The 27,876-nt window shown below is 29.3% G+C and overlaps 3 protein-coding genes across 3 annotated transcripts; 1 reads left to right on the plus strand and 2 right to left on the minus strand.

Moving 5' to 3' along the window:
* The first annotated feature begins 819 nt into the window (after nucleotides 1–819).
* On the plus strand, nucleotides 820–27,589 carry LOC119602935 (procollagen-lysine,2-oxoglutarate 5-dioxygenase). Its single transcript, XM_037954741.1, is given in 11 exon segments — nucleotides 820–1,247; nucleotides 4,494–4,579; nucleotides 12,302–12,441; nucleotides 12,504–13,035; nucleotides 13,100–13,353; nucleotides 13,424–13,525; nucleotides 13,602–13,727; nucleotides 24,228–24,354; nucleotides 26,695–27,012; nucleotides 27,014–27,130; nucleotides 27,189–27,589. Coding segments are annotated over 11 exon segments (2,229 nt in total). The 5' UTR covers nucleotides 820–1,105; the 3' UTR covers nucleotides 27,474–27,589.
* Nucleotides 15,409–16,479, minus strand: LOC119602936 (immunoglobulin domain-containing protein oig-4). Its single transcript, XM_037954742.1, has 3 exons — nucleotides 16,039–16,479; nucleotides 15,824–15,973; nucleotides 15,409–15,753 (listed from the first exon to the last, which is right to left on the minus strand). Exons 1-3 carry the CDS (start codon nucleotides 16,210–16,212, stop codon nucleotides 15,667–15,669), a joined length of 411 nt encoding a protein of 136 aa, XP_037810670.1. The 5' UTR covers nucleotides 16,213–16,479; the 3' UTR covers nucleotides 15,409–15,666.
* On the minus strand, nucleotides 20,314–23,908 carry LOC119602937. Its single transcript, XM_037954743.1, has 6 exons — nucleotides 23,690–23,908; nucleotides 23,499–23,605; nucleotides 23,327–23,408; nucleotides 23,204–23,267; nucleotides 20,543–20,622; nucleotides 20,314–20,483 (listed from the first exon to the last, which is right to left on the minus strand). The coding sequence occupies exons 1-5, from the start codon at nucleotides 23,769–23,771 to the stop codon at nucleotides 20,619–20,621; spliced, it is 339 nt and encodes a 112-aa protein (XP_037810671.1). The 5' UTR covers nucleotides 23,772–23,908; the 3' UTR covers nucleotides 20,314–20,483; nucleotides 20,543–20,618.
* Nucleotides 27,590–27,876: the final 287 nt, after the last annotated feature.

The following is a 27,876-nucleotide window of genomic DNA, read 5'->3' on the forward strand; positions in this document are numbered from 1 at the left end:
AATCGCTAAACGCTTAAATATTATAATCTGGCATTACCAAATTTTTAAAACATTACTCTCAGAATTTTTATCTAACTAAAACTAGTGTTGCCACACTTTTTTTTAATAAAAAAAAATATTTTCAAATATTTCCCACAAACAAAATTTTTAGATATTTGTTCTGAGCAAAGTTTTTTTAGAAATGTTTATTTCTATCATACATCTTCTTAAAAAAGTTGTTTATGGCAAAGTTTTCTTTCAAAAAAATTTAGTTCCGAACAATTTTTTTTTGAGAAACCAATGCATTTAAAAGTTCTTAGGTTTCTGTTTGATTTCCTAACGAAAAATTGATTATCTACAAAAATTCTTATTCTATGTTTAATTTCCTACACATTCTAATGATTTTACCTTAAAATCCCCGTTATTTTTCAGGATTTACTAAAATTTAAACATGGTGGCATCACTTATCTTTTGCTCTTTTTGGTTGGTTTATCTCCCCTTAAAATCGTTAATTTCCCCACTTTATACAAATTCTTATAAGATGCCTTTTAAATAAAAAATTCTTATAAAATTACAACTTTATTTAATGTAAAGTTACAATTTATACACAATTTCATATGTTTCTTTGTAAAAAATTCATTTTCTTTAAAAAAAATCATGTATATTTTGAATTATTTACAAATTTAATCATTTTCCCTTAAAAATCCCCTTTATTTGGTTTTTCTTATTAATTTCCCCACGTGGCAACACTAATTTCCGTTATCTGAGTGGCACTCTCTCAAAATAGTCAGTGTATTTTTGCTCCTCTTCTTATTAGCTCAAAAAATTCATTATACTAAAATAAATAAACATAAATAAAATTTGTTTTGTTTAATAAAATTCATTTAGTATTTTACTTTTGTCGCGTTTGGAGGCATTTTAAGAAACTATAATAAATACTCGCTTGTTTTAAAGGAAATTTAATAAACAAATTTATTGTTTAAGTGATTTTTTTTCTACCAGCATTTAATTACTTTGAAAATTTTTTTTGTTTTATAAATTAACATGATATACTAAATTAAAATTAAAGAATAAACATAAAGTGCCATATTAAGTTAATAACAGCAAGAAAAAAAACATTAATAAAATGTTTAAGTTACACAAAATAACTAAAAGCCTTTGCAGGCTTTTAGTACTTTTGTTTCTCTACAACATATGCCTGTTAAGCGGGGTGTCAGCGGCGGGAGGAGATTTAACCGAAGCCGAGGAAAAGGCGGCAGTATTGGATGGTATGTATATGGAAAAATGTCTCAGTTTTTTTTTTTGTTGATTAATATATATTTTTTACGATTTTTTGTTAAATTTTCTTTATTGTTTATAATTTGTCGGCCGGCGTTGTTTTAATTTTTGATTTGCAAAGGAATGGCAAGGGGTAGTAGGGGGTTTCGTTTTGGAATATAGTAGATTTATGTTGTATATACAATTTCATATTATCATTTATGAGCTCATTGTTTTAGTTTTCTTATTTATTTGTGTTATTTCGTTTGCACAATGAAATGCATACATTTCGCTCCCGCCTTCCTGCTTGCACGTTCCGGCCGGCCACTTGCATCATGCAAATGCTTACCAGCAGTTTGTAATTTGTATTTTTTAGAATGTTCTTTTTCGTTGCGAGATAAATATAAAGATTTTTTTATAATACCTGGAGTAAATACATGGAAAATTAGTAAAGGATTAGTTAATTTTAGGGTTTTGAAAATCAACAAGTTGTTTATGGGTTGACAAGGATTGGGTACAAGTGATTACTTTCAAAATGATGTCATATTTTTGTTAAGCTCTTCTTTGTTGTGGTTGCTGATTAAGTTAAAACTTTAACGAAATTTTGTTTTTGATAAAATCTTTTTTAAAGAAATTTTAGACTATAGACTAGACTATAGACTAGAATATAGACTAGACTATAGACTAGACTATAGACTAGACTATAGACTAGACTATAGACTAGACTATAGACTAGAATATAGACTAGACTGTAGACTAGACACTAGACTATAGACTAGATAGACTAGACTATAGACTAGACTATAGACTAGACTATAGACTAGACTATAGACTAGACTATAGACTAGACTATAGACTAGACTATAGACTAGACTATAGACTAGACTATAGACTAGACTATAGACTAGACTAGACTATAGACTAGACTATAGACTAGACTATAGACTAGGCTATAGACTAGACTATAGACTAGACTATAGACTAGACTATAGACTAGGCTATAGACTAGACTATAGACTAGACTATAGACTAGACTATAGACTAGACTATAGACTAGACTATAGACTAGACTATAGACTAGACTAAAGACTAGACTATAGACTAGACTATAGACTAGACTAAAGACTAGACTAAAGACTGGACTATAGACTAGACTAAAGACTGGACTATAGACTAGACTAAAGACTGGACTATAGACTAGACTATAGACTAGACGATAGGCTAGACTATAGACTAGACTGTAGACTAGACTATAGACTAGACTAGACTATAGACTAGACTAGATTAGACTAGACTAGACTAGACTAGACTATAGACTAGACTATAGACTAGACTATAGAATAGACTATAGACTAGACTATAGACTAGACAAGACTAGACTATATACTAGACTAGACTATAGACTAGATTATGGACTAGACTATAGACTAGACTATAGACTAGACTATAGACTAGACTATAGACTAGACTATAGACTAGACTATAGACTAGACTATAGACTAGACTATAGACTAGACTATAGACTAGACTATAGACTAGACTATAGACTAGACTATAAACTAGACTATAGACTAGACTATAGACTAGACTATGGACTAGACTATAGACTGGACTATAGACTAGACTATAGACTAGACTATAGACTAGACTTTAGACTAAACTATAGGCTAAACTATAGAATATACTAAGGACTAGACTATAGATTATTCTATAGAATAGACTATAGACTAGACTATAGACTAGATTATAGACTAGACTATACACTAGACTATAGACTATAGACTAGACTAGACTAGACTAGACTATAGACTAGACTATAGACTAGACTATAGACTGGACTATAGACTAGACTATAGACTAGACTATAGACTGGACTATAGACTAGACTATAGACTAGACTATAGACTAGACTATAGACTAGACTATAGACTAGACTATAGACTAGACTATAGACTAGACTATAGACTAGACTATAGACTAGACTATAGACTAGACTATAGACTAGACTATAGACTAGACTATAGACTAGACTATAGACTAGACTATAGACTAGACTATAGACTAGACTATAGACTAGACTATAGACTAGACTATAGACTAGACTATAGACTAGACTAGACTATAGACTAGACTATAGACTAGACTATAGACTAGACTATAGACTAGACTATAGACTAGACTATAGACTAGACTATAGACTAGACTATAGACTAGACTATAGACTACACTATAGACTACACTATAGACTAGACTATAGACTACACTATAGACTAGACTATAGACTAGACTATAGACTAGACTATAGACTAGACTATAGACCTGACTTAAGACTAGACTATAGACCTGACTTTAAACTTTATATAAACTTAAGAAAAACTATGACTAACCCATAGCCTTAACTGTAGACTTAACTGTAAATTAAACTCGAAACTAAACTTGAGATAACAATTCTATAAATATTTTGCTCAAATTCTTAACTCAATTGCACCCACTTTTTTCTATTTCCTATATAACATCTTTTAAACATTATTTTCCATTATTCATTACCCAAAAATTATTCATAATTTCTTATCTATGTTCATTTTAAAGAACCCTCAAAAGAAAAACTATTCTCGAATATTGACCTTTTTCCCCTCCTCTCACATTTTATGACAATAATTCAACAAAGATTCTAACTTATCACTTTTTAGAATTTTGAGATTTGACCCCTTTTTTAATAAAAGCAGCCTTAGTTTTAATATTTATTATTAGTTTTAAAGATAAGAGTTTTTGTTAAACCATGATTAAAAGAACTACATATTATAAAAGGAAATACTTAATAATAAAAAAATATAAAAGATATTATGCACTTTATTTAAAATCATATTACAACACAGATTTTATTTTAAAATATTATTATGCATTTTTCCTTGTTTAAATTCATACACAAACTATTTTTGTTTTGTTTCATTCAAATTTAAGTAACTGTATTCTTTTTTTATATAAAAAATATCTTATTTAAAACTTGTTTAATAAACAATTTTTTAATTTGATCCCTGTTTTTCTAAAAAACACTTTATTCGTTGTATTCTACAATTTTTTAATGCCTACAACAGTCTAAACAGGTTTCGTTTTAAAATTAATTGTCTAAAGAATCAATGGCTACAATTTCGTTTAGAATTTAGTATAGTATATGTATAAGAAAATGTATTTTATTGTCTTGCTATTATATTATTTTAATTCCTTTGTTCTTTTCTTTATTTTTCACTTTTTTCCAGCCAAAGTTAAAGTGTTCACTGTAGCCACAGAAGAAACTGATGGTTTCTTGCGTTATATTCGCTCAGCTAAAGTTTATGGTATTGAGGTGAGTGAGTTTTAATAATAACAATAACAATAAATTAGAGTTAATAACAATAGCTACAACAACAACAACAACAACAACCGGAGAAAAATACATAGAATTAAAAATAAATGAATGAAAATTGACACCTTTAAAAGAAAATTATGGTTTTTAAATAAAACGAATAAACATTCTAAATAACACCATTTCCCAGAGAAAATCTAGATCATAGACTAGACTATTGAGTACTTTAGAGACTAGGCTATGGTACTATAGTACTATAGACTAGACCATAGTACTATAGACTAGACCATAGTACTATAAACTAGACCATAGTTTTACACTTGGCTTTAGACTAGATTTCGGAATAATCTTTAGAGCTGACTTTAAGCTAGAATTTACACTAGACTATGAAACTGCACTGGAACAGTATTAGAATAAAACTAGAACTGAACTAGAACAGTACTAGAAAAGAAGTAGAAAAGAACTAGAACAGAACTAGAACAGAAGTAGAACAGAACTAGAACAGAACTAGAACAGAACAGAACTAGAACAGAACTAGAACAGAACTAGAACAGAACTAGAACAGAACTAGAACAGAACTAGAACAGAACTAGAACAGAACTAGAACAGAACTAGAACAGAACTAGAACAGAACTAGAACAGAACTAGAACAGAACTAGAACAGAACTAGAACAGAACTAGAACAGAACTAGAACAGAACTAGAACAGAACTAGAACAGAACTAGAACAGAACTAGAACAGAACTAGAACAGAACTAGAACAGAACTAGAACAGAACTAGAACAGAACTAGAACAGAACTAGAACAGAACTAGAACAGAACTAGAACAGAACTAGAACAGAACTAGAACAGAACTAGAACAGAACTAGAACAGAACTAGAACAGAACTAGAACAGAACTAGAACAGAACTAGAATAGAACTAGAACAGAACTAGAACAGAACTAGAACAGAACTAGAACAGAACTAGAACAGAACTAGAACAGAACTAGAACAGAACTAGAACAGAACTAGAACAGAACTAAACAGAACTAGAACAGAACTAGAACAGAACTAGAAACAGATCTAGAACAGAATTAGAACAGAAATAGAACAGAACAGAACTAGAACAGAACAGAACTAGAACAGAACTAGAACAGAACTAGAACAGAACTAGAACAGAACTAGAACAGAACTAGAAACAGAACTAGAACAGAACTAGAACAGAACTAGAACAGAACTAGAACAGAACTAGAACAGAACTAGAACAGAACTAGAACAGAACTAGAACAGAACTAGAACAGATCTAGAACAGACTTAGAACAGAAATAGAACAGAACTAGAACAGAAACTAGAACAGAACTAGAACTAGAACAGAACTAGAACAGAACTAGAACAGAACTAAAGAACAGAAACTAGAACAGAACAGAACAGAACTAGAACAGAACTAGAACAGAACTAGAACAGAACTAGTACATAACTAGAACAGAACTAGAGCAGAACTAGAACAGAACTAGAACAGAACTAGAACAGAACTAGAACAGAACTAGAACAGAACTAGAACAGAACTAGAACAGAACTAGAACAGAACTAGAACAGAACTAGAACAGAACTAGAACAGAACTAGAACAGAACTAGAACAGAACTAGAACAGAACTAGAACAGAACTAGAACAGAACTAGAACAGAACTAGAACAGAACTAGAACAGAACTAGAACAGAACTAGAACAGAATTAGAACAGAACTAGAGCAGAACTAGAACAGAACTAGAAAAGAACTAGAACAGAACTAGAACAGAACTAGAACAGAACTAGAACAGAACTAGAACAGAACTAGAACAGAACTAGAACAGAACTAGAACAGAACTAGAACAGAACTAGAACAGAACTAGAACAGAACTAGAACAGAACTAGAACAGAATTAGAACAGAACTAGAACAGAACTAGAACAGAACTAGAACAGAACTAGAACAGAACTGGAACAGAACTAAAACAAACTAGAACAGAACTAGAACAGAACTAGAACAGAACTAGAACAGAACTAGAACAGAACTAGAACAGAACTAGAACAGAACTAGAACAGAACTAGAACAGAACTGGAACAGAACTAGAACAGAACTAGAACAGAACTAGAACAGAACTAGAACAGAACTAGAACAGAACTAGAACAGAACTAGAACAGAACTAGAACAGAACTAGAACAGAACTAGAACAGAACTAGAACAGAACTAGAACAGAACTAGAACAGAACTAGAACAGAACTAGAACAGAACTAGAACAGAACTAGAACAAACTAGAACAGAACTAGAACAGAACTAGAAAAGAACTAGAACAGAACTAGAACAGAATTAGAACAGAACTAGAACAGAACTAGAACTGAACTAGAACTGAGCTAGAACAGAACTAGAACAGAACTAGTACAGAACTAGAACAGAACTAGAACAGAACTAGAACAGAACTAGAACAGAACTAGAACAGAACTAGAACAGAACTAGAACAGAACTAGAACAGAACTAGAACAGAACTAGAACAGAACTAGAACAGAACAGAACTAGAACAGAACTAGAACAGGAAATAACAGAACTATAACAGACTAGAACAGAACGACTGATTCAAAAATAAAAACAAATCAATTCTTGAACTCTAAATTAATTATATGAAAGTCTTTCTATCTTTTTTAAAAATACCGCTGCGTAAAAACCACAATTAGTTCGAAATTGTATTTGTTCAGTTTCTTTTGTATTTTTTCCATATTTATTAATTTTATTGTTAAACATTTCAATCATATAAAATTGTTTATTTATGACTTTTTCTATCTATTTTGTTGATTAGTTTAAATTAATGATTTATTTAACTATTGACGCTCTAAAGATTCTTGTTTCTTGTGGTTATTTTATTGAGAAATAACGCACTGAACTATAAACATTTAGTTAAAAGAAACAATTTAAATAAATATAAAAACAAACCGGTTGGTGTTGTTAATTGAAGAGCTCCTCAATATGAATATTAATTGCTTTGCAAACGTTGGGACGGATGGGTTTTTATTTATTTCTTGGAAAAAATATAAAATTTTAAAGTTTACTTTAAGCCGGTGTTAGAAAGTACCTTTTTGTTGAAAAGCTTGTGGGGGGTTTAAAAGATTAGATAATAATGGATTTAAACAGGTTTTTGATAGATGGTATTTTTTAAGACAAATAATGAATGAAACAAGTGATCTTTTGTTTAAGAAATATAATAAATATTAATAAAATATTAGTTTAACTACTTCTTTTGGTAGTTTTGGTTTAATTTTTAACGTTTTATGTTTGATTATCAGGCTAATTAACTGCTAAAGTTTGACAGTTTTAATAATTAATTAAAAATAGGTTTTAAATTGTTTTAAATCTTTGTAACAAAACGTATTGTTTATTATAAAAAGTGATCGTTTTTCAAAAACATTTTACTCTTTCTTTTTACAACAATGCATCCGGTGTGTTTTTTTATGTTTTTTTTTTCTAATCATCATTTTCTTTTGTGTTCTATTCTTTAGTATATTTTTCAATTCATATTATGTTTACAATCTCTAACACATGTTAGAATCATTCCAAAGTATTTGAACTCTTCTCGCCTGTAGTTTTCGATAAAGTCTAGAAACACATCATCGTTTTGTGTTTTTTTTGTTTATAACGAATTTATTGTTGGTCGGCCAATGTGTGCCAGATTTTTTCCTTTTAGTATGAACACATATTTTTACAATTAAATATCTGTCCAAAATATTCAAATAACCATATGCAAGATTAAATGTCAGACGCATTGGTTAAATCGTGTATATAAAGTTTTCTTAAGAAAACAAGTAAAAAAAAAAACTTAATCATTCCTCTTATTTTAGTTTATTTATTTTGAGTCACGTACACATAATTTTTGTTTCAATCCACTACCATTTTTATTTCAATTAAATAGTATTTACTTGTTTTTGTTTATAGTCCATTCCTCCAAAAACTCATGCCGGTTTTCTTTGTTATATCAGTTGCTAGGAGTTTATATTATAATATGTTAACAACTGTGACGTTTCTGTTCTAAATGTTGACCTTTAAAGTCAAAATTTCTGATAAAGAAAAGCTTGATATTGAGCTCTTTTTGAATACCCGGTATCATAAATATAATTTTATGTTTGTTTTAATAATGTCACTTATGCAACTGATAAGCTTTCACTTTTTTTGGTTGATTAATATTAAAGATGATCTAGTTTTTTCTTTTAATTATTTATTATGATTTTATTGCTTCATAAGTACTCTTCAGTAGAACTGTTAAATTTGATGGTTAGTTTGAAATGTTTATTAACTTAAAGTTTTGTCACTGTTTTCTTAATCTTGTCACTCTTGTCAATATTTTCTTAAAGTCTAGGCTGAAGTCTAGTCCATAGTCTAGTTCATAGTGTAATCCATAGTCTAGTTCATAGTGTAATCCATAGTCTAGTCTATAGTCTAGTCTACAGTCTAGTCTGTAGTCTAGTCTACAGTCTAGTCTATAGTCTAGTTTATAGTCTAGTTTATAGTCTAGTCTATAGTCTAGTCTATAGTCTAGTTTATAGTCTAGTCTATAGTCTAGTCTATAACTAGTCCCTAATAGTCTATTGTCTAGTCGATAGACTAGTCTTAGTTAGTCTAGTCTATCATAGTCTAGTCCTATAGTCTAGTCTTTATCGAGTCTATAGTCCTAGTCTTTAGTTCTAGTCTATAGTCTAGTCTATAGTCTAGGTCTATAGTCTAGTCTAATAGTCTAGTCTAATAGTCTAAGTCTATAGTCTAGTCTATAGTCTAGCTAGTCTAGTCTATGAGTCTAGTCTTAGTCTCGTATATAGTCTATCTAAGTCTAGTCCTTATAGTCTAGTCTATAGTCCTAGTCTAGTCGAGTCCTTAGTTTAAGTCTAGTCTATAGTCTAAGGCTATAGTCCTAGTCCTATAGTCCTAGTCTAAGTCTAGTCTATAGTCTAGTCTATAGTCTAGTCTATAGTCTAGTCTATAGTCTAGTCTATAGTCTAGTCTATAGTCTAGTCTATAGTCTAGTCTATAGTCTAGTCTATAGTCTAGTCTACAGTCTAGTCTATAGTCTAGTTTATAGTCTAGTTTATAGTCTAGTCTATAGCCTAGTCTATAGTCTAGTTTATAGTCTAGTCTATAGTCTAGTCTATAGACTAGTCTATAGTCTATTGTCTAGTCTATAGACTAGTCTATAGTCTAGTCTATAGTCTAGTCTATAGTCTAGTCTTTAGTCTATTCTATAGTCTAGTCTTTAGTCTAGTCTATAGTCTAGTCTATAGTCTAGTCTATAGTCTAGTCTATAGTCTAGTCTATAGTCTAGTCTATAGTCTAGTCTATAGTCTAGTCTATAGTCTAGTCTATAGTCTAGTCTATAGTCTAGTCTATAGTCTAGTCTATAGTCTAGTCTATAGTCTAGTCTATAGTCTAGTCTAGTCTATAGTCTAGTCTATAGTCTAGTCTATAGTCTAGTCTATAGTCTAGTCTTAGTCTAGTCTATAGTCTAGTCTATAGTCTAGTCCTAGTCTAGTCTAGTCTAGTCTAGTCTATAGTCTAGTCTATAGTCTAGTCTATAGTCTAGTTCTATAGTCTAGTCTATAGTCTAGTTATAGTTAGTCTATAGTCTAGTCTTAGTCTAGTCTATAGTCTAGTCTATAGTTAGTCTATTAGTCTAGTCTATAGTCTAGTCTATAGTCTAGTCTATAGTCTAGTCTATAGTCTAGTCTATAGTCTAGCTATAGTCTAGTCTATAGTCTAGTCTATAGTCTAGTCTATAGTCTAGTCTATAGTCTAGTCTATAGTCTAGTCTATAGTCTAGTCTATAGTCTAGTCTATAGTCTAGTCTATAGTCTAGTCTATAGTCTAGTCTATAGTCTAGTCTATAGTCTAGTCTATAGTCTAGTCTATAGTCTAGTCTATAGTCTAGTCTATAGTCTAGTCTATAGTCTAGTCTATAGTCTAGTCTATAGTCTAGTCTATAGTCTAGTCTATAGTCTAGTCTATAGGTCTAGTCTATAGTCTAGTCTATAGTCTAGTCTATAGTCTAGTCTATAGTCTAGTCTATAGTCTAGTCTATAGACTAGTCTATAGACTAGTCTATAGACTAGTCTATAGTCTAGTCTATAGTCTAGTCTATAGTCTAGTCTATAGACTAGTCTATAAGTCTTGTCTAAAGTCAAGTTTAGGCTAAAGTCTAGTCTGAAGTCAAGTCAAAAGTCTAGTCTAAAGTTTGGTCTAAAGTCTAGTCTATAATCTAGTCTAGCCTTGTCAAGTCTAATCTAGTTTAGTCTAATCTATTCTAGTATAGTCTAATCTATAGTCTATATTCTAGTCTATGGTCTAGTGTAGCCTATTGTCCAGTCTAGTCTATAATCTAGTCTATAAACTAGTCTATAGCCTTGTCTATAGTCTAGTCTATAGTTTAATCTATAGTCTTGTCTATAGTCTAGTCTATATCTAGTCTACAGTCTAGTCTATAGTCTAGTCTATAGTCTAGTCTATAGTCTAGTCTATAGTCTAGTCTATAGTCTAGTCTATAGTCTAGTCTATAGTCTAGTCTATAGCCTAGTCTATAGTCTAGTCTATAGTCTAGTCTATAGTCTAGTCTATAGTCTAGTCTATAGTCTAGTCTATAGTCTAGTCTATAGTCTAGTCTATAGTCTAGTCTATAGTCTAGTCTATAGTCTAGTCTATAGTCTAGTCTATAGTCTAGTCTATAGTCTAGTCTATAGTCCAGTCTATAGTCTAGTCTATAGTCTAGTCTATAGTCTAGTCTATAGTCTTATCTATAGTCTAGTCTAGTGTATAGTCTAAAGTCTAGTCATAGGTAACATATAATCGAAATCTTAGTCTAGAGTTGGTTCTAAAGTCTAGTCAAAAGTCTAGTCTGAAGTCTGGTCTTAAGTCCTGACTAAAGTCTAGTCTAAAGTCTAGTCTAAAGTCTAGTCTAAAGTCTAGTCTTAAGTCCTGTCTAAAGTCTAGTCTAAAGTCTAGTCTAAAGTCTAGTCTAAAGTCTAGTCTAAAGTTTAGGCTAAAGTCTAGTCTGAAGTCTAGTCAAAAGTCTAGTCTAAAGTCTGGTCTGAAGTCTAGTCTAAAGTCTAGTTTAAAGGCTAGTCTAAAGTCTAGTCTAAAGTATAGTCTAAAATATAGCCTAAAGTCTAGTCTAAAATCTAGTCTAAAATGTAGTCTAAAGTTTAGTCCAAAGTTTAGTCTAAAGCCTAGTCGTCTAGTCTAAAGTATAGTTTAAACTTGAGTCTAAATTTTGATCTTAAGTTGTAATTAAAGTCTAGTCCAATATCTAGTAAAATATATAGACTTAGTTAGTTAGGTAGTTAGTTTGAAAGGAGGATGTATATACATCAAATCCGAAGAAATACACCTAGGCCTCTATCGGGCGTTGCGCTCCTTAACCAGTGCCTCAGGTGGGAATCGAACCCACCACCTCCTAAAATCTAGCCTAAAATGTAGTCTAAAGTTTAGTCTTAAGTCTAGTCTAAAGCCTAGTCGTCTAGTCTAAAGTATAGTTTAAACTTGAGTCTAAATTTTGATCTTAAGTTGTAATTAAAGTCTAGTCCAATATCTAGTAAAATATATATTCTTAGATATAGTCTACATAGTGTTTATGTCTAAGTCTAGTTTAAAATCTGGTCGAAAGTGTGGTGTTAAATCTTGTCGAATATCAAGTCTAAATATTATTTTATAATTTTCCTCCATTTCTTCTTTCTCCTCAGGTTACCCCTTTGGGTATGTATAAAAAATGGAAGGGTGGCGATATGGAGGGTCCCGGAGGTGGTTTCAAAGTTAACCTCCTCAGAGAAGCTCTAAAACCTCTGAAGGATGAAAAGGATACCATTATCTTATTTACCGATAGGTGAGTTTTAAAAACTTTTTAAATTAGGAAATTCTTTTACAATATCTTTTAACTGCCTCTAGCTACGATGTCCTTTTCACCACTGGCCTACCCGAAATTCTACAAAAATTCAAAGAGTCTAATGCCAAACTTTTATTCTCCGCCGAAAAATACTGCTGGCCTGATGAGAGTTTAGCTAATAAATATCCTGCTGTAGAACCTAATGCTTCACCCTACCTCAATTCTGGAGCCTTTATCGGTTATGCTCCACAAGTATGGGCTTTATTAGAAGCCGAAATTGCCGATACAGACGATGATCAATTGTACTATACTAAAGTTTTCCTAAATGAGGAATTGAGAAAGAAATTGGACATGAAATTGGATACCACCTCGATATTGTTCCAAAATCTTAATGGTGCCAAAGATGATGTTAAATTGGATGTAGATTTGGATACCAATGAGGGTGTTTTGAAGAATATTAACTTTTTGACCACTCCCAGTATTTTGCATGGCAATGGTCCTAGTAAATTGGAATTGAATGCATTTGCTAACTATTTGGCTAAGACTTTCAGTGGTACTTGTTTGTTGTGCCGTGAGGATCGTGTGGAATTGCAAGTAAGTTGCCCATCCGGAAAGCTCATTTATTTTAAAATAATTTGTTTCTTTTGTCAATTTCTAGGAAAACCAACTTCCCACTATTGCCTTATCCATTATGATTACCCAAGCTGTGCCTTTCTTTGATATGTTCTTAAACAAAACCGCTGAGTTAAACTATCCTAAAAATAAAATGCATCTTTTTGTCTATAGCGGTGTGGAATTCCATGATGCTTTGGCCAAATCTTATGTTAATCGCTATAAAAGTGAATATATTACCTCGAAAATTGTTTTATCCACCGATGAGTTTGATGAGAGAAGAGCTCGCCAATTGGCTTTGTAAGTTATTAGACTTTATTAGATTTAAATTTTAAATCATATTTAATTATCATATTTATTTTTCTTATAGACAACAAGCTCAACAGAATGAGGTGGACTATGCCTTCTTTATCGATGCTGATGTTCATATTGATGATCCTGATGTATTGCGTGAATTGTTGAGTTTGGATAAGTAAGTTTTTGAATTTTTGTTTTTTTGTTTGGGTCAAGGTTTTTATTTCTTTATCTTTCTTTTCTAATTCTTCTAGACAATTTGCTGCTCCTGTTGTTAGTAAATACAATGAATTGTGGAGTAACTTCTGGGGTGCTTTAAGTGAAGGTGGTTATTATGCTCGTTCTCCCGATTATGTTGATATTGTTAAGGGTGATATACTGTAAGTACAAATTCAATTATTTCTAAATGCTTTAGATAGACTATAGACTAGAATATAGACTAGACTGTAGACTAGACTGTATGCTAGACTATAGACTAGACTATAGACTAGAATATAGACTAGAATACAGACTATAATATAGACTAGAATATAGACTTGACTGTAGACTAGACTATAGACTAGAGTATAGACTAGACTAGACTAGACTATAGACTAGACTATAGACTAGACTATAGACTAGACTATAGACTAGACTATAGACTAGACTATAGACTAGACTATAGACTAGGACTATAGACTAGACTATAGACTAGACTATAGACTAGACTATAGACTAGACTATAGACTAGACTATAGACTAGACTACTATAGACTAGACTATAGACTAGACTATCGACTAGACTATAGCTAGACTATAGACTAGACTATAGACTAGACTTAGACTAGACTATAGACTAGACTATAGACTAGACTATAGACTAGATATAGACTAGACTATAGACTAGACTATAGACTAGACTATAGATAGTACTATAGATAGACTATAGGACTAGGACTATAGACTAGACTATAGACTAGACTATAGACTAGACTATAGACTAGACTATAGGACTAGACTATAGACTAGACTCTAGACTAGACTATAGACTAGACTATAGACTAGACTATAGACTAGACTATAGACTAGACTATAGAACTAGACTATAGACTAGACTATAGACTAGACTATAGACTAGACTATAGACTAGACTATAGACTAGACTATAGACTAGACTATAGACTAGACTATAGACTAGACTCTAGACTAGACTATAGACTAGACTATAGACTAGACTATAGACTAGACTATAGACTAGACTATAGACTAGACTATAGACTAGACTATAGACTAGACTATAGGACTCGACTATAGACTAGACTATAGACTAGGACTATAGACTAGGACTATAGACTAGACTATAGACTAGACTATAGACTAGACTATAGACTAGACTATAGACTAGACTATAGACTAGACTATAGACTAGACTATAGACTAGACTATAGACTAGACTATAGACTAGACTATAGACTAGACTATAGACTAGACTATAGACTAGACTATAGACTAGACTATAGACTAGACTATAGACTAGACTATAGACTAGACTATAGACTAGACTATAGACTAGACTATAGACTAGACTATAGACTAGACTATAGACTAGACTATAGACTAGACTATAGACTAGACTATAGACTAGACTATAGACTAGACTATAGACTAGACTATAGACTAGACTATAGACTAGACTATAGACTAGACTATAGACTAGACTATAGACTAGACTATAGACTAGACTATAGACTAGACTATAGACTAGACTATAGACTAGACTATAGACTAGACTATAGACTAGACTATAGGCTAGACTATAAACTAGACTATATACTAGACTATAGACTTGATATTGACTAGACTCTAGGCTAGACTATAGACTAGATTATAGAATAGACTTTAGACTAGACTATAGACTACACTTTTGGCTAGACTATAGACTAGTGTATAGTTTGCACTATAAATCAGACCGTAGATTATTCTGTAGACAGAACTGTAGAGAGATTTTAGTTTGCACTATAAAAGAGTTTATTTTAAAATCAAACTAAAATTATATTTTGTTTGAAAATTCTTTTACAAAAAATTTCTTAAATTTTTTTTTATTATTACGGTTGAAAATTTACAAAATGTTAAATAATATTAATATTAAAAAAAGAAAATCAACTTGGACTTTGTACTCTGCCATTTATATTTAAAACATTTCTCCTCTTCTATATGGCATACAATTTTCTGACAAATTGAGCACGACGAAAAAAACCGCAAACGTTTTAATCGAAAGCAATTGAAAAATCTGTTTTAAAACTGCGACGATCAATGGAATACATATTATCAGCAGTACATTCATATAAACCCAGCATCCATTTGGGTGGCAGGATCTATTTCAATTTTTGACTTAACACGATCATCGCCAATGCGCCATTCGTGGACCTAGGAAAGGGATTTGAAGTTGGTGGAAGTTAAAGAGAGGATTTTTTGAAAGAGAGTAGGCAAAACTTACATGCATGTAGAGATGTTGAAAGATTTCAGTGCCATCTTTATACCAGGTGATGTGAGGTCTAGGATTACCTTTGGCCACACACAGGAAAGCAATTTTATGACCCAAAACATATTCATAATCAAAATGAGAAGCCTGTAAGATTTTGGCACCCTTTTGTTAAAAAGAGAGAGAGAGAGATTAACAATTTTTTTAAAAGATGGTGTTTCTTAACTTACATTATTGTTATTATAATACTGATCAGATTCTGGATCCCGATATTTCCCTGTTATGGGCAAACCAATTTGCACTCTTGACTTGGTGCGACCTCTGCCACGACCACGTCTGCCCTCACTAACAGGACTACTTAAGATCAAAATACACACACATAAAGCCACAATCTTTATAGACATTTCAAAACCAACAATTTTGATTTGAATTTAAATGGGAAATTTCCAATTTCGAATGCCAACACGTTTTCAGTTTCTATAACAGACCTAAACGCGCTTTACACTCTTTGGTTTTTCTATTTTAAGACAAATTTAAATCTAAAATTTCCGCAAAAATTTTCAAACTAAATTTTGAGGTTTTCAACCGCTGCCTTTACATTTAACGACTAAATTTCAATTTATATTTTGTGTTGAATTCTACTAGTCTTCTATCCATAATGATTGTGTTGATGAGTTTTAACCATAGCTTTCCCAAGCTTTTGTTTGCTTTTTTTTTTCTTCCAGCAATTGTTTAATTTGTTGTGATTTGTGGCGATTTAGTTTGTATGTTTGGTTTTTCACCCCTTCCGCATCAGCGGAATAATACACATACATACTCAACAGCACCACCTTATACCAAGTGTCTGAGCATTTTATTCAAAAAAAAAAAAAAGAACTGAAAAATTAATAGAATTGCATGGGTCTTGTTTTAATGTAAACTCAAGAACAGTGGGCCAGCAGGTGGTAAATTTGTTGCTAAATGATAATAATTGTGTTCAAGTGAAAGTTTTTAAGCTTTTTTTATTTGTATACCTCTGGGTCAAGTATAAACGTTTGGAATTTGAAAAGCTTTTTTCCTCTAAATTTAAAAAATATTTAAATTAGGATTTAAACTATTATATAATCTTGTCTTAAGTCTTATTATTGAATAGGAATTCAACAGCAGATTTAATAGACATTTTCCGGTTATACAAAACGAATTTTATTAGATTTTTTTTGAATATTTACAAATTTCCAAAAAAGTTTATAAAGTTTTCAATTTATGAAAATTTTTAAAATTTTTTAAAAAATTTTGAAAATTTCAATATTCGAAATTATGTTCGAATTTTTTCGAACATCCCAAAATTGCTTAATATTTATAATTTTATTACTTTTAATTAAAAGTTTTAATAATTTTGCTAGAAATCGTCAAATTTTCAATTTTCGAAAATTCGAACTTAATTTCGAAATTTTTTCGAACATTACAAAATTGCGAAATTTTTATATTTCAAGTAGTTCTATAAACATTTTCAATATTTTGCTAAAAAATTTAAGAATTTTCAATGTTCGAAAATTTGAAATTATGTTCGAAAATTTTCGAACATTAAAAAATTGTGCAAAAAAGTTATTCTTATCTATTTTAAGTAAATTATAATAAAATTTTATACTTTTTCAATTTTTTTGTATTAAAATACAATTTCGAAAATTTGAAATTAATTTCGAAATTTTTTCGAACATTATAAAATTGCGAAATTTTTATATTTAAAGTAATTTTAATTCATATTTTCAATATTTTGCCAAAAAATTTAAGAATTTTCAATGTTCGAAAATTTTTAATTAAGTTCGAAAATTTTCGAACATCTAATAATGTATAAAAAAAATTATTTTTTAATATTTTTAGCATTTTTTATTGAAATATTCCACTTTTTTATATAAAAATCTAAAAGTTCGAAAATTCAACAATAAACTTCGAAATTTTTCGAATATAAACAAATTTCCTAAATTCAAAAATTTTCGAAAATTCAAAAATAAACTACGAAATTTTTCGAATATAAAAAAAAATTTCCTAAAAACTATTAAGTATAGATATTTACATTAATTTGTATTAAATTCGTCCCAAAATGTAACAATTCTGAATTTTTGAAAATTCGAAATTAGAATATTCGAACATTAATAAATTGTGTAAACAAAGAAAATTCGAAATTGACATCGAATTTTTTCGAACATTACAAAATTGCGAAATTTTTATATTTTATGTATTTTTAATTGAAATTTTCAATATTTTGCCTTTAAAATTGTAAAGTTTTCAATGTTCGAAAATTCGAAATTATGTTTAAAGTATTAAAAAATATGCAATTTTTTTCGATTTTATTACTTTTAATTAAATTTTTTAACGATTTAAAATTTTTTTGTATAATAATCTACAAATTTTTGAAATTCGAATAATCGCAATTAATTTCGAAATTTTTCGAACATTAAGAAATTGTTGAAAATTTTATATTTCAAAAATTTTCAATGGAATTTTAAACATTTTGACCAGAAATTTAAGATTTTTCGAACATTTCGTAATTTCGCGAAATTTTTTTGTCTAGAAACGGTGAAATTCATGATATTCGAAAATTTGAAAATTTTCGAAAATATTTTCGATTGAAATATAAAATTTTTTGATGTTCCGTTAGTTAGTTAGTTAGTTAGTTAGTTAGTTAGTTAGTTAGTTAGTTAGTTAGTTAGTTAGTTAGTAGTTAGTTAGTTGTAGTTAGTTAGTTAGTTAGTTAGTTAGTTAGTTAGGTAGTTAGTTAGTAGTTAGTTAGTAGTTAGTAGTTAGTTAGTTAGTTAGTAGTTAGTTAGTTAGTTAGTAGTTAGTTAGTTAGTTAGTTAGTAGTTATTAGTTATTTAGTTAGTTAGTTAGTATAGTTAGTTAGTTAGTTAGTTAGTTAGTTAGTTAGTAGTTAGTTAGTTAGTTAGTTAGTTAGTTAGTTAGTTAGTTAGTAGTTAGTTAGTTAGTTAGTTAGTTAGTTAGTTAGTTAGTTAGTTAGTTAGTAGTTAGTTAGTTAGTTAGTTAGTTAGTTAGTTAGTAGTTAGTTAGTTAGTTAGTTAGTTAGTTAGTTAGTTAGTTAGTTAGTTAGTTAGTTAGTTAGTTAGTTAGTTAGTTAGTAGTTAGTTAGTTAGTTAGTTAGTAGTTAGTTAGTTAGTTAGTTAGTTAGTTAGTAGTTAGTTAGTAGTTAGTTAGTTAGTTAGTTAGTTAGTTAGTTAGTTAGTTAGTTAGTTAGTTAGTTAGTTAGTTAGTTAGTTAGTTAGTAGTTAGTTAGTTAGTTAGTTAGTTAGTTAGTTAGTTAGTTAGTTAGTTAGTTAGTTAGTTAGTTAGTTAGTTAGTAGTTAGTAGTTAGTTAGTTAGTTAGTTAGTTAGTTAGTTAGTTAGTTAGTTAGTTAGTTAGTTAGTTAGTTAGTTAGTTAGTTAGTTAGTTAGTTAGTTAGTTAGTTAGTTAGTTAGTTAGTTAGTTAGTAGTTAGTTAGTTAGTAGTTAGTTAGTTAGTTAGTTAGTTAGTTAGTTAGTTAGTTAGTTAGTAGTTAGTTAGTTAGTTAGTTAGTTAGTTAGTTAGTTAGTTAGTTAGTTAGTTAGTTAGTTAGTTAGTTAGTTAGTAGTTAGTTAGTTAGTTAGTTAGTTAGTTAGTTAGTTAGTTAGTTAGTTAGTTAGTTAGTTAGTTAGTTAGTTAGTTAGTTAGTTAGTTAGTTAGTTAGTTAGTAGTTAGTTAGTTAGTTAGTTAGTTAGTTAGTTAGTTAGTTAGTTAGTTAGTTAGTTAGTAGTTAGTTAGTTAGTTAGTTAGTTAGTTAGTTAGTTAGTTAGTTAGTTAGTTAGTTAGTTAGTTAGTTAGTTAGTTAGTTAGTGAGTTACCAGATGTACAAACACTCTCTTCTATGTTACTCGTTTATACTCATTCAACATGATCAACGATCATTTTGAAAGAGTTTTTTTTTTTGTTTGATTTTATTAGTCTTTAGGCCCATTGTTGTTTTGTGTGGAAAAAACATTTCAATTTCGCTTTCAACTCTTTTTTCATTTATTTATCCATCATTTCGCATTTGCAATGATCGGATTTTTTAAACGTTTCTCTTGGTTAAAGATCACCACATCACTGTTGTTTACATTGCGATGATCACGATCATCATCACACAAACAAAACAGCCTATATTTTATTGTGTGTTCTTGTTTTTTAAATTAAATAATTTGCCATTATTTTTTTATATAAAAAAAAGGTTTATTTTTGTTGATCTGTCTGATCGTCATAACAAAAAAAAAAAAAAAAAAAATAATAAAAACGATCAAATCCAGAAACTAACCTGAAATTGTAATAATAAAAGAGTAGTTGTTCTAGAAGTATCCACCTTTAAGGAAAATTAGACTAAAAATAATTTATAACCATTAATTGAGCAATTTATAAAAGTTATTGAATTATAGAAACGATTTTAAAAGAGAATTTTCTTTTAATATTTTTTTTTATAAATTGCTCAATTACTTTAAAATTATTTAGCGTTTTTTTTTCTTAACCAATTATGAGTTTGTTTATTTTTATTTAAAATAAAATTTGGAAAAAGAAAAACGTATATAAAAAGTAGGAATAAATTTTAAGAATTTTAAAAGTTAACCATAACATAATCAGTGCGAAAACCTCGACGATCGATGGCATAAATATTGTCCGCTTGACACTCATAATAACCTAGAAACAGATCGATTAGTTTGAAAGATCATGAGTTTTAAGCAAAATTTAACTCTTACCAGCATCCATTTGTGTTGTGGGATCAATTTCCATTTTCGACTTGATAATATTATTGTCTATATGGGATTCATGGACCTAAAGGATAGGAATTTAGAATATTAATCACAACTATATGTTTTATTTTATTTCATAGAAATCTATATTAAAGTTAGTAAATAAACTCCGTTTAAACCGAAGATTAAAACTTTAAAATAGTCCGTCATTAATAAAAATGACAAAGCTACAGTTTTATAATTAAACTTAGTTTAAACCACACTCGAAAAGCAAGTTTAAGACTTAAGTTAATGCTAAACGAATACAAACATAATACTTAAATAAAATATGTCATATTTTTGCAAAAAAGGCACAGTTTTAAAATTAAACTTAGTTTAAACCACAAACCAAAAGCAAGTTTAAGGGCGATAAAGATAATCTGCATTCTTTGTTTAAACGTAGTTTAATATATGTTTTGTGTTTTTCAGTAAACAATAACGTTACTTATTATCTTAGTTTAACTGAGTGTTATTGGCCAATTAAACTTAAGTTATAAGTGAGAAGACACAATGAACAAAATCAATAAAACAATGATTTCGGAAGAACAAAAAACTTAATATTTTAAGTAAATTGCAATTTTCTGATTTGTTTTGTTTTATTTATTATTGTTTTAAATGTTTATTTAACATTTTACCAAAATTTTTCATTTTACAATAGTATTATTTGCAAAAAACAGCTGTTCATTGTTTATGTTTTTGAGTGAAAAGTTGGCAATACTAATAAAGTTAATTGAACTTAAATCCATAACTGAAAAACACAATCATCGGTTAAAGACCGCCTAAATTTGTTTCGAGTTTAAGCTAACAGCAAGTTAAGCCTAGTTTAACTGAGTAGTAAGAAACCCGCCCTTAGTGATTTCTGTTAAACTAAGGTGAAATTTTATGTTAAACTTAGTTTAAACTCCTAAATTAAATCAAGTTTATAGAAATTTTTTTATTAAATTTTAAATAAAATTAAAAAGGTAAATTAAAACTATAATTAATGTTAGCTAAACTCAAGTTTTAAACTTAAACTTAGTTTAAACCCCTGAAGGAAATGAAGTTTAAAACTGAAGTGTAATTGAAAACAACCACAAATCAAAAATATAATTTAAATAAATTAACCATTTTAAATAAACTTTACTTAAAACGTTAAACCTAGTTTAAACTGTTAACAAAAATTAAGTTTAAGGTCTGAAAATTACTTAAATGTATACAAATAATGAGCATAATTGTAATATAAAGGTTATTTTAGTAAAACGAGAATTTTAACATTAAAGATTTAGAGTTAAACTTAGTTTAAACTTTCGAAAAAAGCCAAGTTTAAGATTTAAAATTACATTTATATAAAATTTAAACCAAAAATAAAATGAAACTGATGATTGTTTTTCGAAAATATCAAGTTTGGAGTTAAACTTAGTTTAAACTTTTAAAAGAAGTTAAGTTTAAGATTTAAAATTCCACTTATATAAATTATAAACTAAAAGTTAAATAAAATTGATGATAATTTTTTTGAAAAATATTGAGATTTAGAGTTAAACTTAGTTTAAACTTTCGAAAGAAGTAAAGTTTAAGATATGAAAATACATTTAGATAAATTTTAATTAAAAACTAAAAGGAAACTGATGAGTATTTTTCCAAAATATTATGTTTTTGAGTTAAACTTAAAGTTTAAAACAAAAAAAATAGTTTTACAGGAATCTAAATACAAATTATAAATGGAATAGTGAATTTATTTTTAAGAAAAATAAGTTTTCAAGTTAAACTTAGTTTAAACTTGAAAATAAATTGATTTTAAAGTAAAAACATGTAAGGACGGGTTTCTTACTACTCAGTTAAACTAGGCTTAACTTGCTGTTAGATTAAACTCGGAACAAATTTAGGGGGACTTTAACCGATGATTGTGTTTTTCAGTTATGGATTTAAGTTCAGTTAACTTTATTAGTATTGCCAACTTTTCACTCAAAAACATAAACAATGAACAGCTGTTTTTTGCAAATAATACTTTTGTAAAATGAAAAATTATTGGAAAAATGTTAAATAAACATTTAAAACAATAATAAATAAAACAAAACAAATCAGAAAATTGCAATTTACTTAAAATATTAAGTTTTTGTTCTTCCGAAATCATTGTTTTATTGTTTTGTCAATTGTGTCTTCTCACTTATAACTTAAGTTTAATTGGCCAATAACACTCAGTTAAACTAAGATAATAAGTAACGTTACTGTTTACTGAAAACACACAAAACATATATTAAACTAGGTTTAAACAAAGAATCGGAAAAACCCTCCCTAGGAAACCGAGTTTAAAGCAAAAAAAAAAAAAAAATAGTTTTACAGGAATCTAAATCAAAATTTAAATAGTGAATTTATTTTTATTTTCAAGTTAAACTTAGCTTAAACTTTGAAAATAAACTGAGTTTAAAGTAAGAAAATAGTGGAAAACTAATTTAAATAGAGGAAATTAAAATGAAACTGATTATTTTTCTATTAGAAAGGGAAGTTTAAAGGAAGTTAACTAGTTTAACTATGGATTAAAATGAAGTTTAGTTGACAGAAATGCAGAGAAGTCAAGGTAAATGAAATAAATTTGATACAAGGAATTAAAGTTTAACATTTTAAACTTTAGTTATAAGTAAAACATTACTGAAGAAACGATGCTGATACAATTCGGCGCCATCTTTAAACCAGGTTATAGTAGGACGTGGATTACCTGTAATTGACAAATATTAAAAGATCATTACTTTACCTTATAAACTTAAGTTTACTTGCCTTCTGCCATACAAAAGAATGTGATCTTGCGGCCCAACGTATAATCCAATTCAAAATGAGAAGATTTTATAATTTTTGCACCCTGAAAGAGAAAAATACTTGTCACTTTTGACACTTTGTGTGACAGTGACAACAGGCTGTCACATAATTGTAATACAAATAGCTAACTTACATTTTCATGATCATAATAATTGGCGGCATCTGGTGTACGATGTTGTATTACTACCGGTTTTTTACCCGTATAATTACGTCGTAATACACCACGACCTCCCACGTTTCCTTAAATTGAAAACAGTTTTTTTTTTTACAAATTTAAATTCTCTTCTCTTTTATGATGCTCTTTTTTTTTTTTGAAGTACTTACTTTGAGCCTCGATTTCTTGACCATAAATTATGAAAATTGCAGAGAGAAAGAGTATTTTTAATAAGGAATTTTTGAAACACATTTTTTAAAAAAAATTGATTTAAAATGGATTTTTTTTTGTTAAATTTTCAATTTAAATTTGTTGTTTGGGTTTGTTGAGACTTTCTTCTACTACCGCTGTGTTTAGGGTTCAAATGTGTTTTACAAACTAAATTCAATTGTCATCAGACAGTGTCCCCTTAATGGGTTGGCTGGCTGCTGTAAGTTTTCTATACCCGCCCTCCCCCCCTCCAGCTATATAGTGTGTTTTTGTGCAAATCTGAAATCCACTTATTTTTTACTTTGTAGACAATTTTTTAATCTTATTATGAATTAGTTTAAATAAATGTGTTTTTGTTGTTTGAGATTCTTTTGTGAAGAATTCAAGTGACGTAGTTTTTTTTTATATATTTTTCTGTTAAACTTTTATTAAAATGTTACTCTCTTGAGAATTTTGTTGTTTATTTATTGTTATTTATTAATCTTTGTTTAATTTCAGTGGCATTTGGAATGTTCCCTATGTGTCCAGTATATATTTGATCAGAAATACTGCTTTCAAACATATCAACTATGAACATAAATATTTTGACCCCGATATGGCCATGTGTGATTCATTGCGGAATAAGGTAAGTGAGAAAATTTTAAACTAAAAAAACCGGAACTAAATATTAAAATACATTTTTTTTTAAACAAAAAATACGCATTTTCACATAAACCCATGTTAAACTCCCTGTATAATCTAAAATTTCCCAAAAAAATTACTGCAGTTAGTAAAAGCTCTAAATGATTTAACCGAATTCCTTAATTTTTCCAACTAAACTAGGAATTTTTATAGTTAAACTTAGTTTAAACCTGGTAATAAAGTAAAGTTTAGGCTTCCAAAACACTAGAAATTAAACTTAATTAGGAAAATCTAAGCTAATCAAAGATGTTTTTCTATAAAACTTACCATAAAAAGTTAAACTTAGTTTAAACTAGGCAACAAAGTTGAGTTTAGTCTTTCAAAACAACCAAAAATAAAACTTTATTAAGACAGTCTTAACAAATCAATGATTTTTTTCTATAAAACTTGCCGTAAAAAAGTTAAACTTAGTTTAAACTAGGCAACAAAGTTGAGTTTAGACTTCCAAAGCACTAGAAATTAAACTTTATTAAGAAAGTCTTAGGGCGGGTTTCTTACTACTCAGTTAAACTAGGCTTAACTTGCTGTTAGATTAAACTCGGAACAAATTTAGACGGACTTTAACCGATGATTGTGTTTTTCAGTTATGGATTTAAGTTCAGTTAACTTTGTTAGTGTTGCCAACTTTTCACTCAAAAACATAAACAATGAACAGCTGTTTTTTGCAAATAATACTTTTGTAAAATGAAAAATTATTGGAAAAATGTTAATAAACATTTAAAACAATAAGAAATAAAACAAAACAAATCAGAAAATTGCAATTTACTTAAAATATTACGTTTTTTGTTCTTCCGAAATCATTGTTTTTGTTAATTGTGTCTTCTCACTTATAACTTAAGTTTAATTGGCCAATAACACTCAGTTAAACTAAGATAATAAGTAACGTTACTGTTTACTGAAATCCGAAATAAAATTTTAACTTTGTTGTTTAGACAAAGTGATTTTAAAAGTTAAACTTGGTTTAAACCCGAGTAATAGTGAAGTTTATAACTTAAATATAGTGACATTGAATTATCATAAAATTGGACTCAAGAAAATATTCCAAAAGTGATTAAAGTTAAGAGGTCTCCAATATAAAATTCAGAAGAAAACTCAAGATTTAAAGCTGTTAGAAGATCGAAAAGTCGGAAATTTAGAATTAAAAAGATAACTCAAGAAACTAGGACGTCAGAAGCAGTTTAATTTGATGGTAGAGCACGTTTCAAGCAGGTTGAGAGAAAATCAAGAACAGAAATTAGATGAGACCAGAAATAACTTCAAGATCGGGGTTCAAGAATTTGAATATAAGTTTCGGCACACTCCAGAGGAATTGAAAGTCAAGAATATAAATTAGATGTGAAATGACTTCAAGATTGAGGTTCTAGAATTTGGTTAAAAGTTTCGACACTCCAGAGAAATTTAAATTTAGACTCAAGACTCAAGTATTGAAGAAGAAATCAAGTTAAAATCGACAAGAAAACTCAAGATTCAAAGATGTCAGAAGATCGGAAGGTCTAGAATTTAGAATTAAGAAGATTATTCAAGAAACCATGATGTCAGAAGCAGTTTTAGTATGAAGCTACAGCAAATTTCAAGCAGCTTGAATGAAAATCAAGACCAAAAATAAGTTGAAACCAGAAATCGGGTCTAGTATTTGGATATAAGGTTTAGAAACTCCAGAGGAATTTAATTTAAGACTCAAGTAATTGAAGAAGAAATCTTAAGTTAGAAAGACTACAAGTTAAAATTTAAAAGAAAATTCAAGATTCAAAGATGTCAGACGGTCGGAATTTAGAATATCTCAAGAACCCATGAAGGTATTATAATTTAGATTCCAGAAAATTATTGGATAAGAAAACATAAAATACGTGGACTTTCATCTAAAATGCAGGAGTAAATTCAAGATTCAAAGTTTTTAAAATGAAGAAGAAAATTCAAGATTTAAAGATGTCAGACGTTTGAAAAGTCGGGAATTTAGAATGAAGCAGATATCTCAAGATCCCGTTAAGAAGTTATAAATTAGATTCAAGAAATTAGTTAGAAAAAGAGAACATAAATAACAAGGACTTTAATCTAAAAAGGAGGAGTTAATTCAAGATACAAAGTTAACAGAAGATATGGGAAAGGAAATTCGAAAGATCGGTCTTCAATTAGTCAAGAAAACTCAAGATTCCAAGATAGCAGAAGTTGTTTAGAAACCATCAAGATATAACTCAATGAACCCAGAAGATTTCACAAAGTTCCGTTAACCTTAAGATCAACTATCAAGACCCCTATTAAAAACTCAAGATTTCCTCTTTTCCAGCGCGTTCACATGTTCATCATTAATGATCGCATCTATGGTCATTTAGTGCAGGCCGAGGGCTTCGATACCACCGTTGCACGTCCCGATTTCTATACTCTGTTCAGCAATAAATTCGACTGGATTAAGAAGTATATACACCCCAATTTCACGCAACAATTGGAGGCTAACTACACCTACATACAACCCTGTCCCGATGTCTATTGGTTCCAAATTGCTACCGATGCTTTCTGTGATGATCTAGTAGCCATAATGGAAAACTTTGGTAAATGGTCTGATGGCAGCAGTAAAGATGATCGTCTCGAGGGTGGCTATGAGGCATGTGCCAACACGTGATATTCATATGAAACAAGTGGGTTTGGATCAGTTGTGGTTGCAGTTTTTGAATTTGTTCGTAAGACCTTTACAGGAGAAGGTCTTTTTGGGTTATTTCCATAATGTAAGTTTTGTTGAGTTTTATTTAAAGAGAAAATTTAATTATTTCATATCCATTGCAGCCTGTTCGCTCCCTAATGAACTTTGTGGTGCGCTATCGTCCCGATGAACAACCCTTCCTTAGGCCACACCATGACTCCTCCACCTATACCATTAATATTGCCCTAAATCGTGCTGGTATCGATTATGAGGGTGGCGGATGTCGTTTCTTGCGTTACAATTGCTCGGTAACGGCCACCAAAAAGGGTTGGATGCTTATGCATCCAGGACGTTTGACTCATTATCATGAGGGTCTACGTGTGACCAATGGCACTCGTTATATTATGATTTCTTTTATTGATCCTTAAGCTGCAGGCAAAACATAAGAAAGAGGCCTTAAAAACTATCAGTCATTTGTATGATCGTTTCCTAGTTATCAACATATCCAAAGAACCATTAAATATTTTTTTATTCAAAAAAAAAATAAAAAAAATTCCTCCCGAATCTCTTTAGTTTCTATTAAGAATCGTCTATAGTTTATAAGTAATTTTTATAAAATCAATTCTTTAAAGAGATTCCCATTTGACTCATTTTCTTTTTACGTATCTTATAATTACGTTTTTTGTAATATTTTTCCTTAAAAACTGTTTGTTTTATTTTAGTTTATAGCTCATTAAACATTTTATACCATTTTTGTATAAAAAAAAACAACAACAACAACAAAATATTTTATATAAAAATAAAACATATTTCAAATAAAACAGAAAAATT

This window comes from Lucilia sericata, unplaced genomic scaffold, assembly GCF_015586225.1.
Source record: "Lucilia sericata isolate MDLA Ls3-8-SP2 unplaced genomic scaffold, ASM1558622v1 Contig000265F_arrow, whole genome shotgun sequence".
Lineage (NCBI taxonomy): Eukaryota > Metazoa > Arthropoda > Insecta > Diptera > Calliphoridae > Lucilia > Lucilia sericata.

What these genes read in the sequence shown, in the direction of transcription:
- LOC119602937 (XM_037954743.1), bottom strand. Translation starts at nt 23,771, where the DNA reads ATGTGTTTCAAAAATTCCTTATTAAAAATACTCTTTCTCTCTGCAATT. An exon ending in TCAAGAAATCGAGGCTCAAA is followed by an intron (nt 23,606 to 23,689) that starts GTAAGTACTTCA and finishes TTTCAATTTAAG; the next exon opens with GAAACGTGGGAGGTCGTGGT. An exon ending in ATTATTATGATCATGAAAAT is followed by an intron (nt 23,409 to 23,498) that starts GTAAGTTAGCTA and finishes TTTCTCTTTCAG; the next exon opens with GGTGCAAAAATTATAAAATC.
- LOC119602936 (XM_037954742.1), bottom strand. Translation starts at nt 16,212, where the DNA reads ATGTCTATAAAGATTGTGGCTTTATGTGTGTGTATTTTGATCTTAAGT. An exon ending in AGTATTATAATAACAATAAT is followed by an intron (nt 15,974 to 16,038) that starts GTAAGTTAAGAA and finishes TTTTAACAAAAG; the next exon opens with GGTGCCAAAATCTTACAGGC. An exon ending in TTCAACATCTCTACATGCAT is followed by an intron (nt 15,754 to 15,823) that starts GTAAGTTTTGCC and finishes TCCCTTTCCTAG; the next exon opens with GTCCACGAATGGCGCATTGG.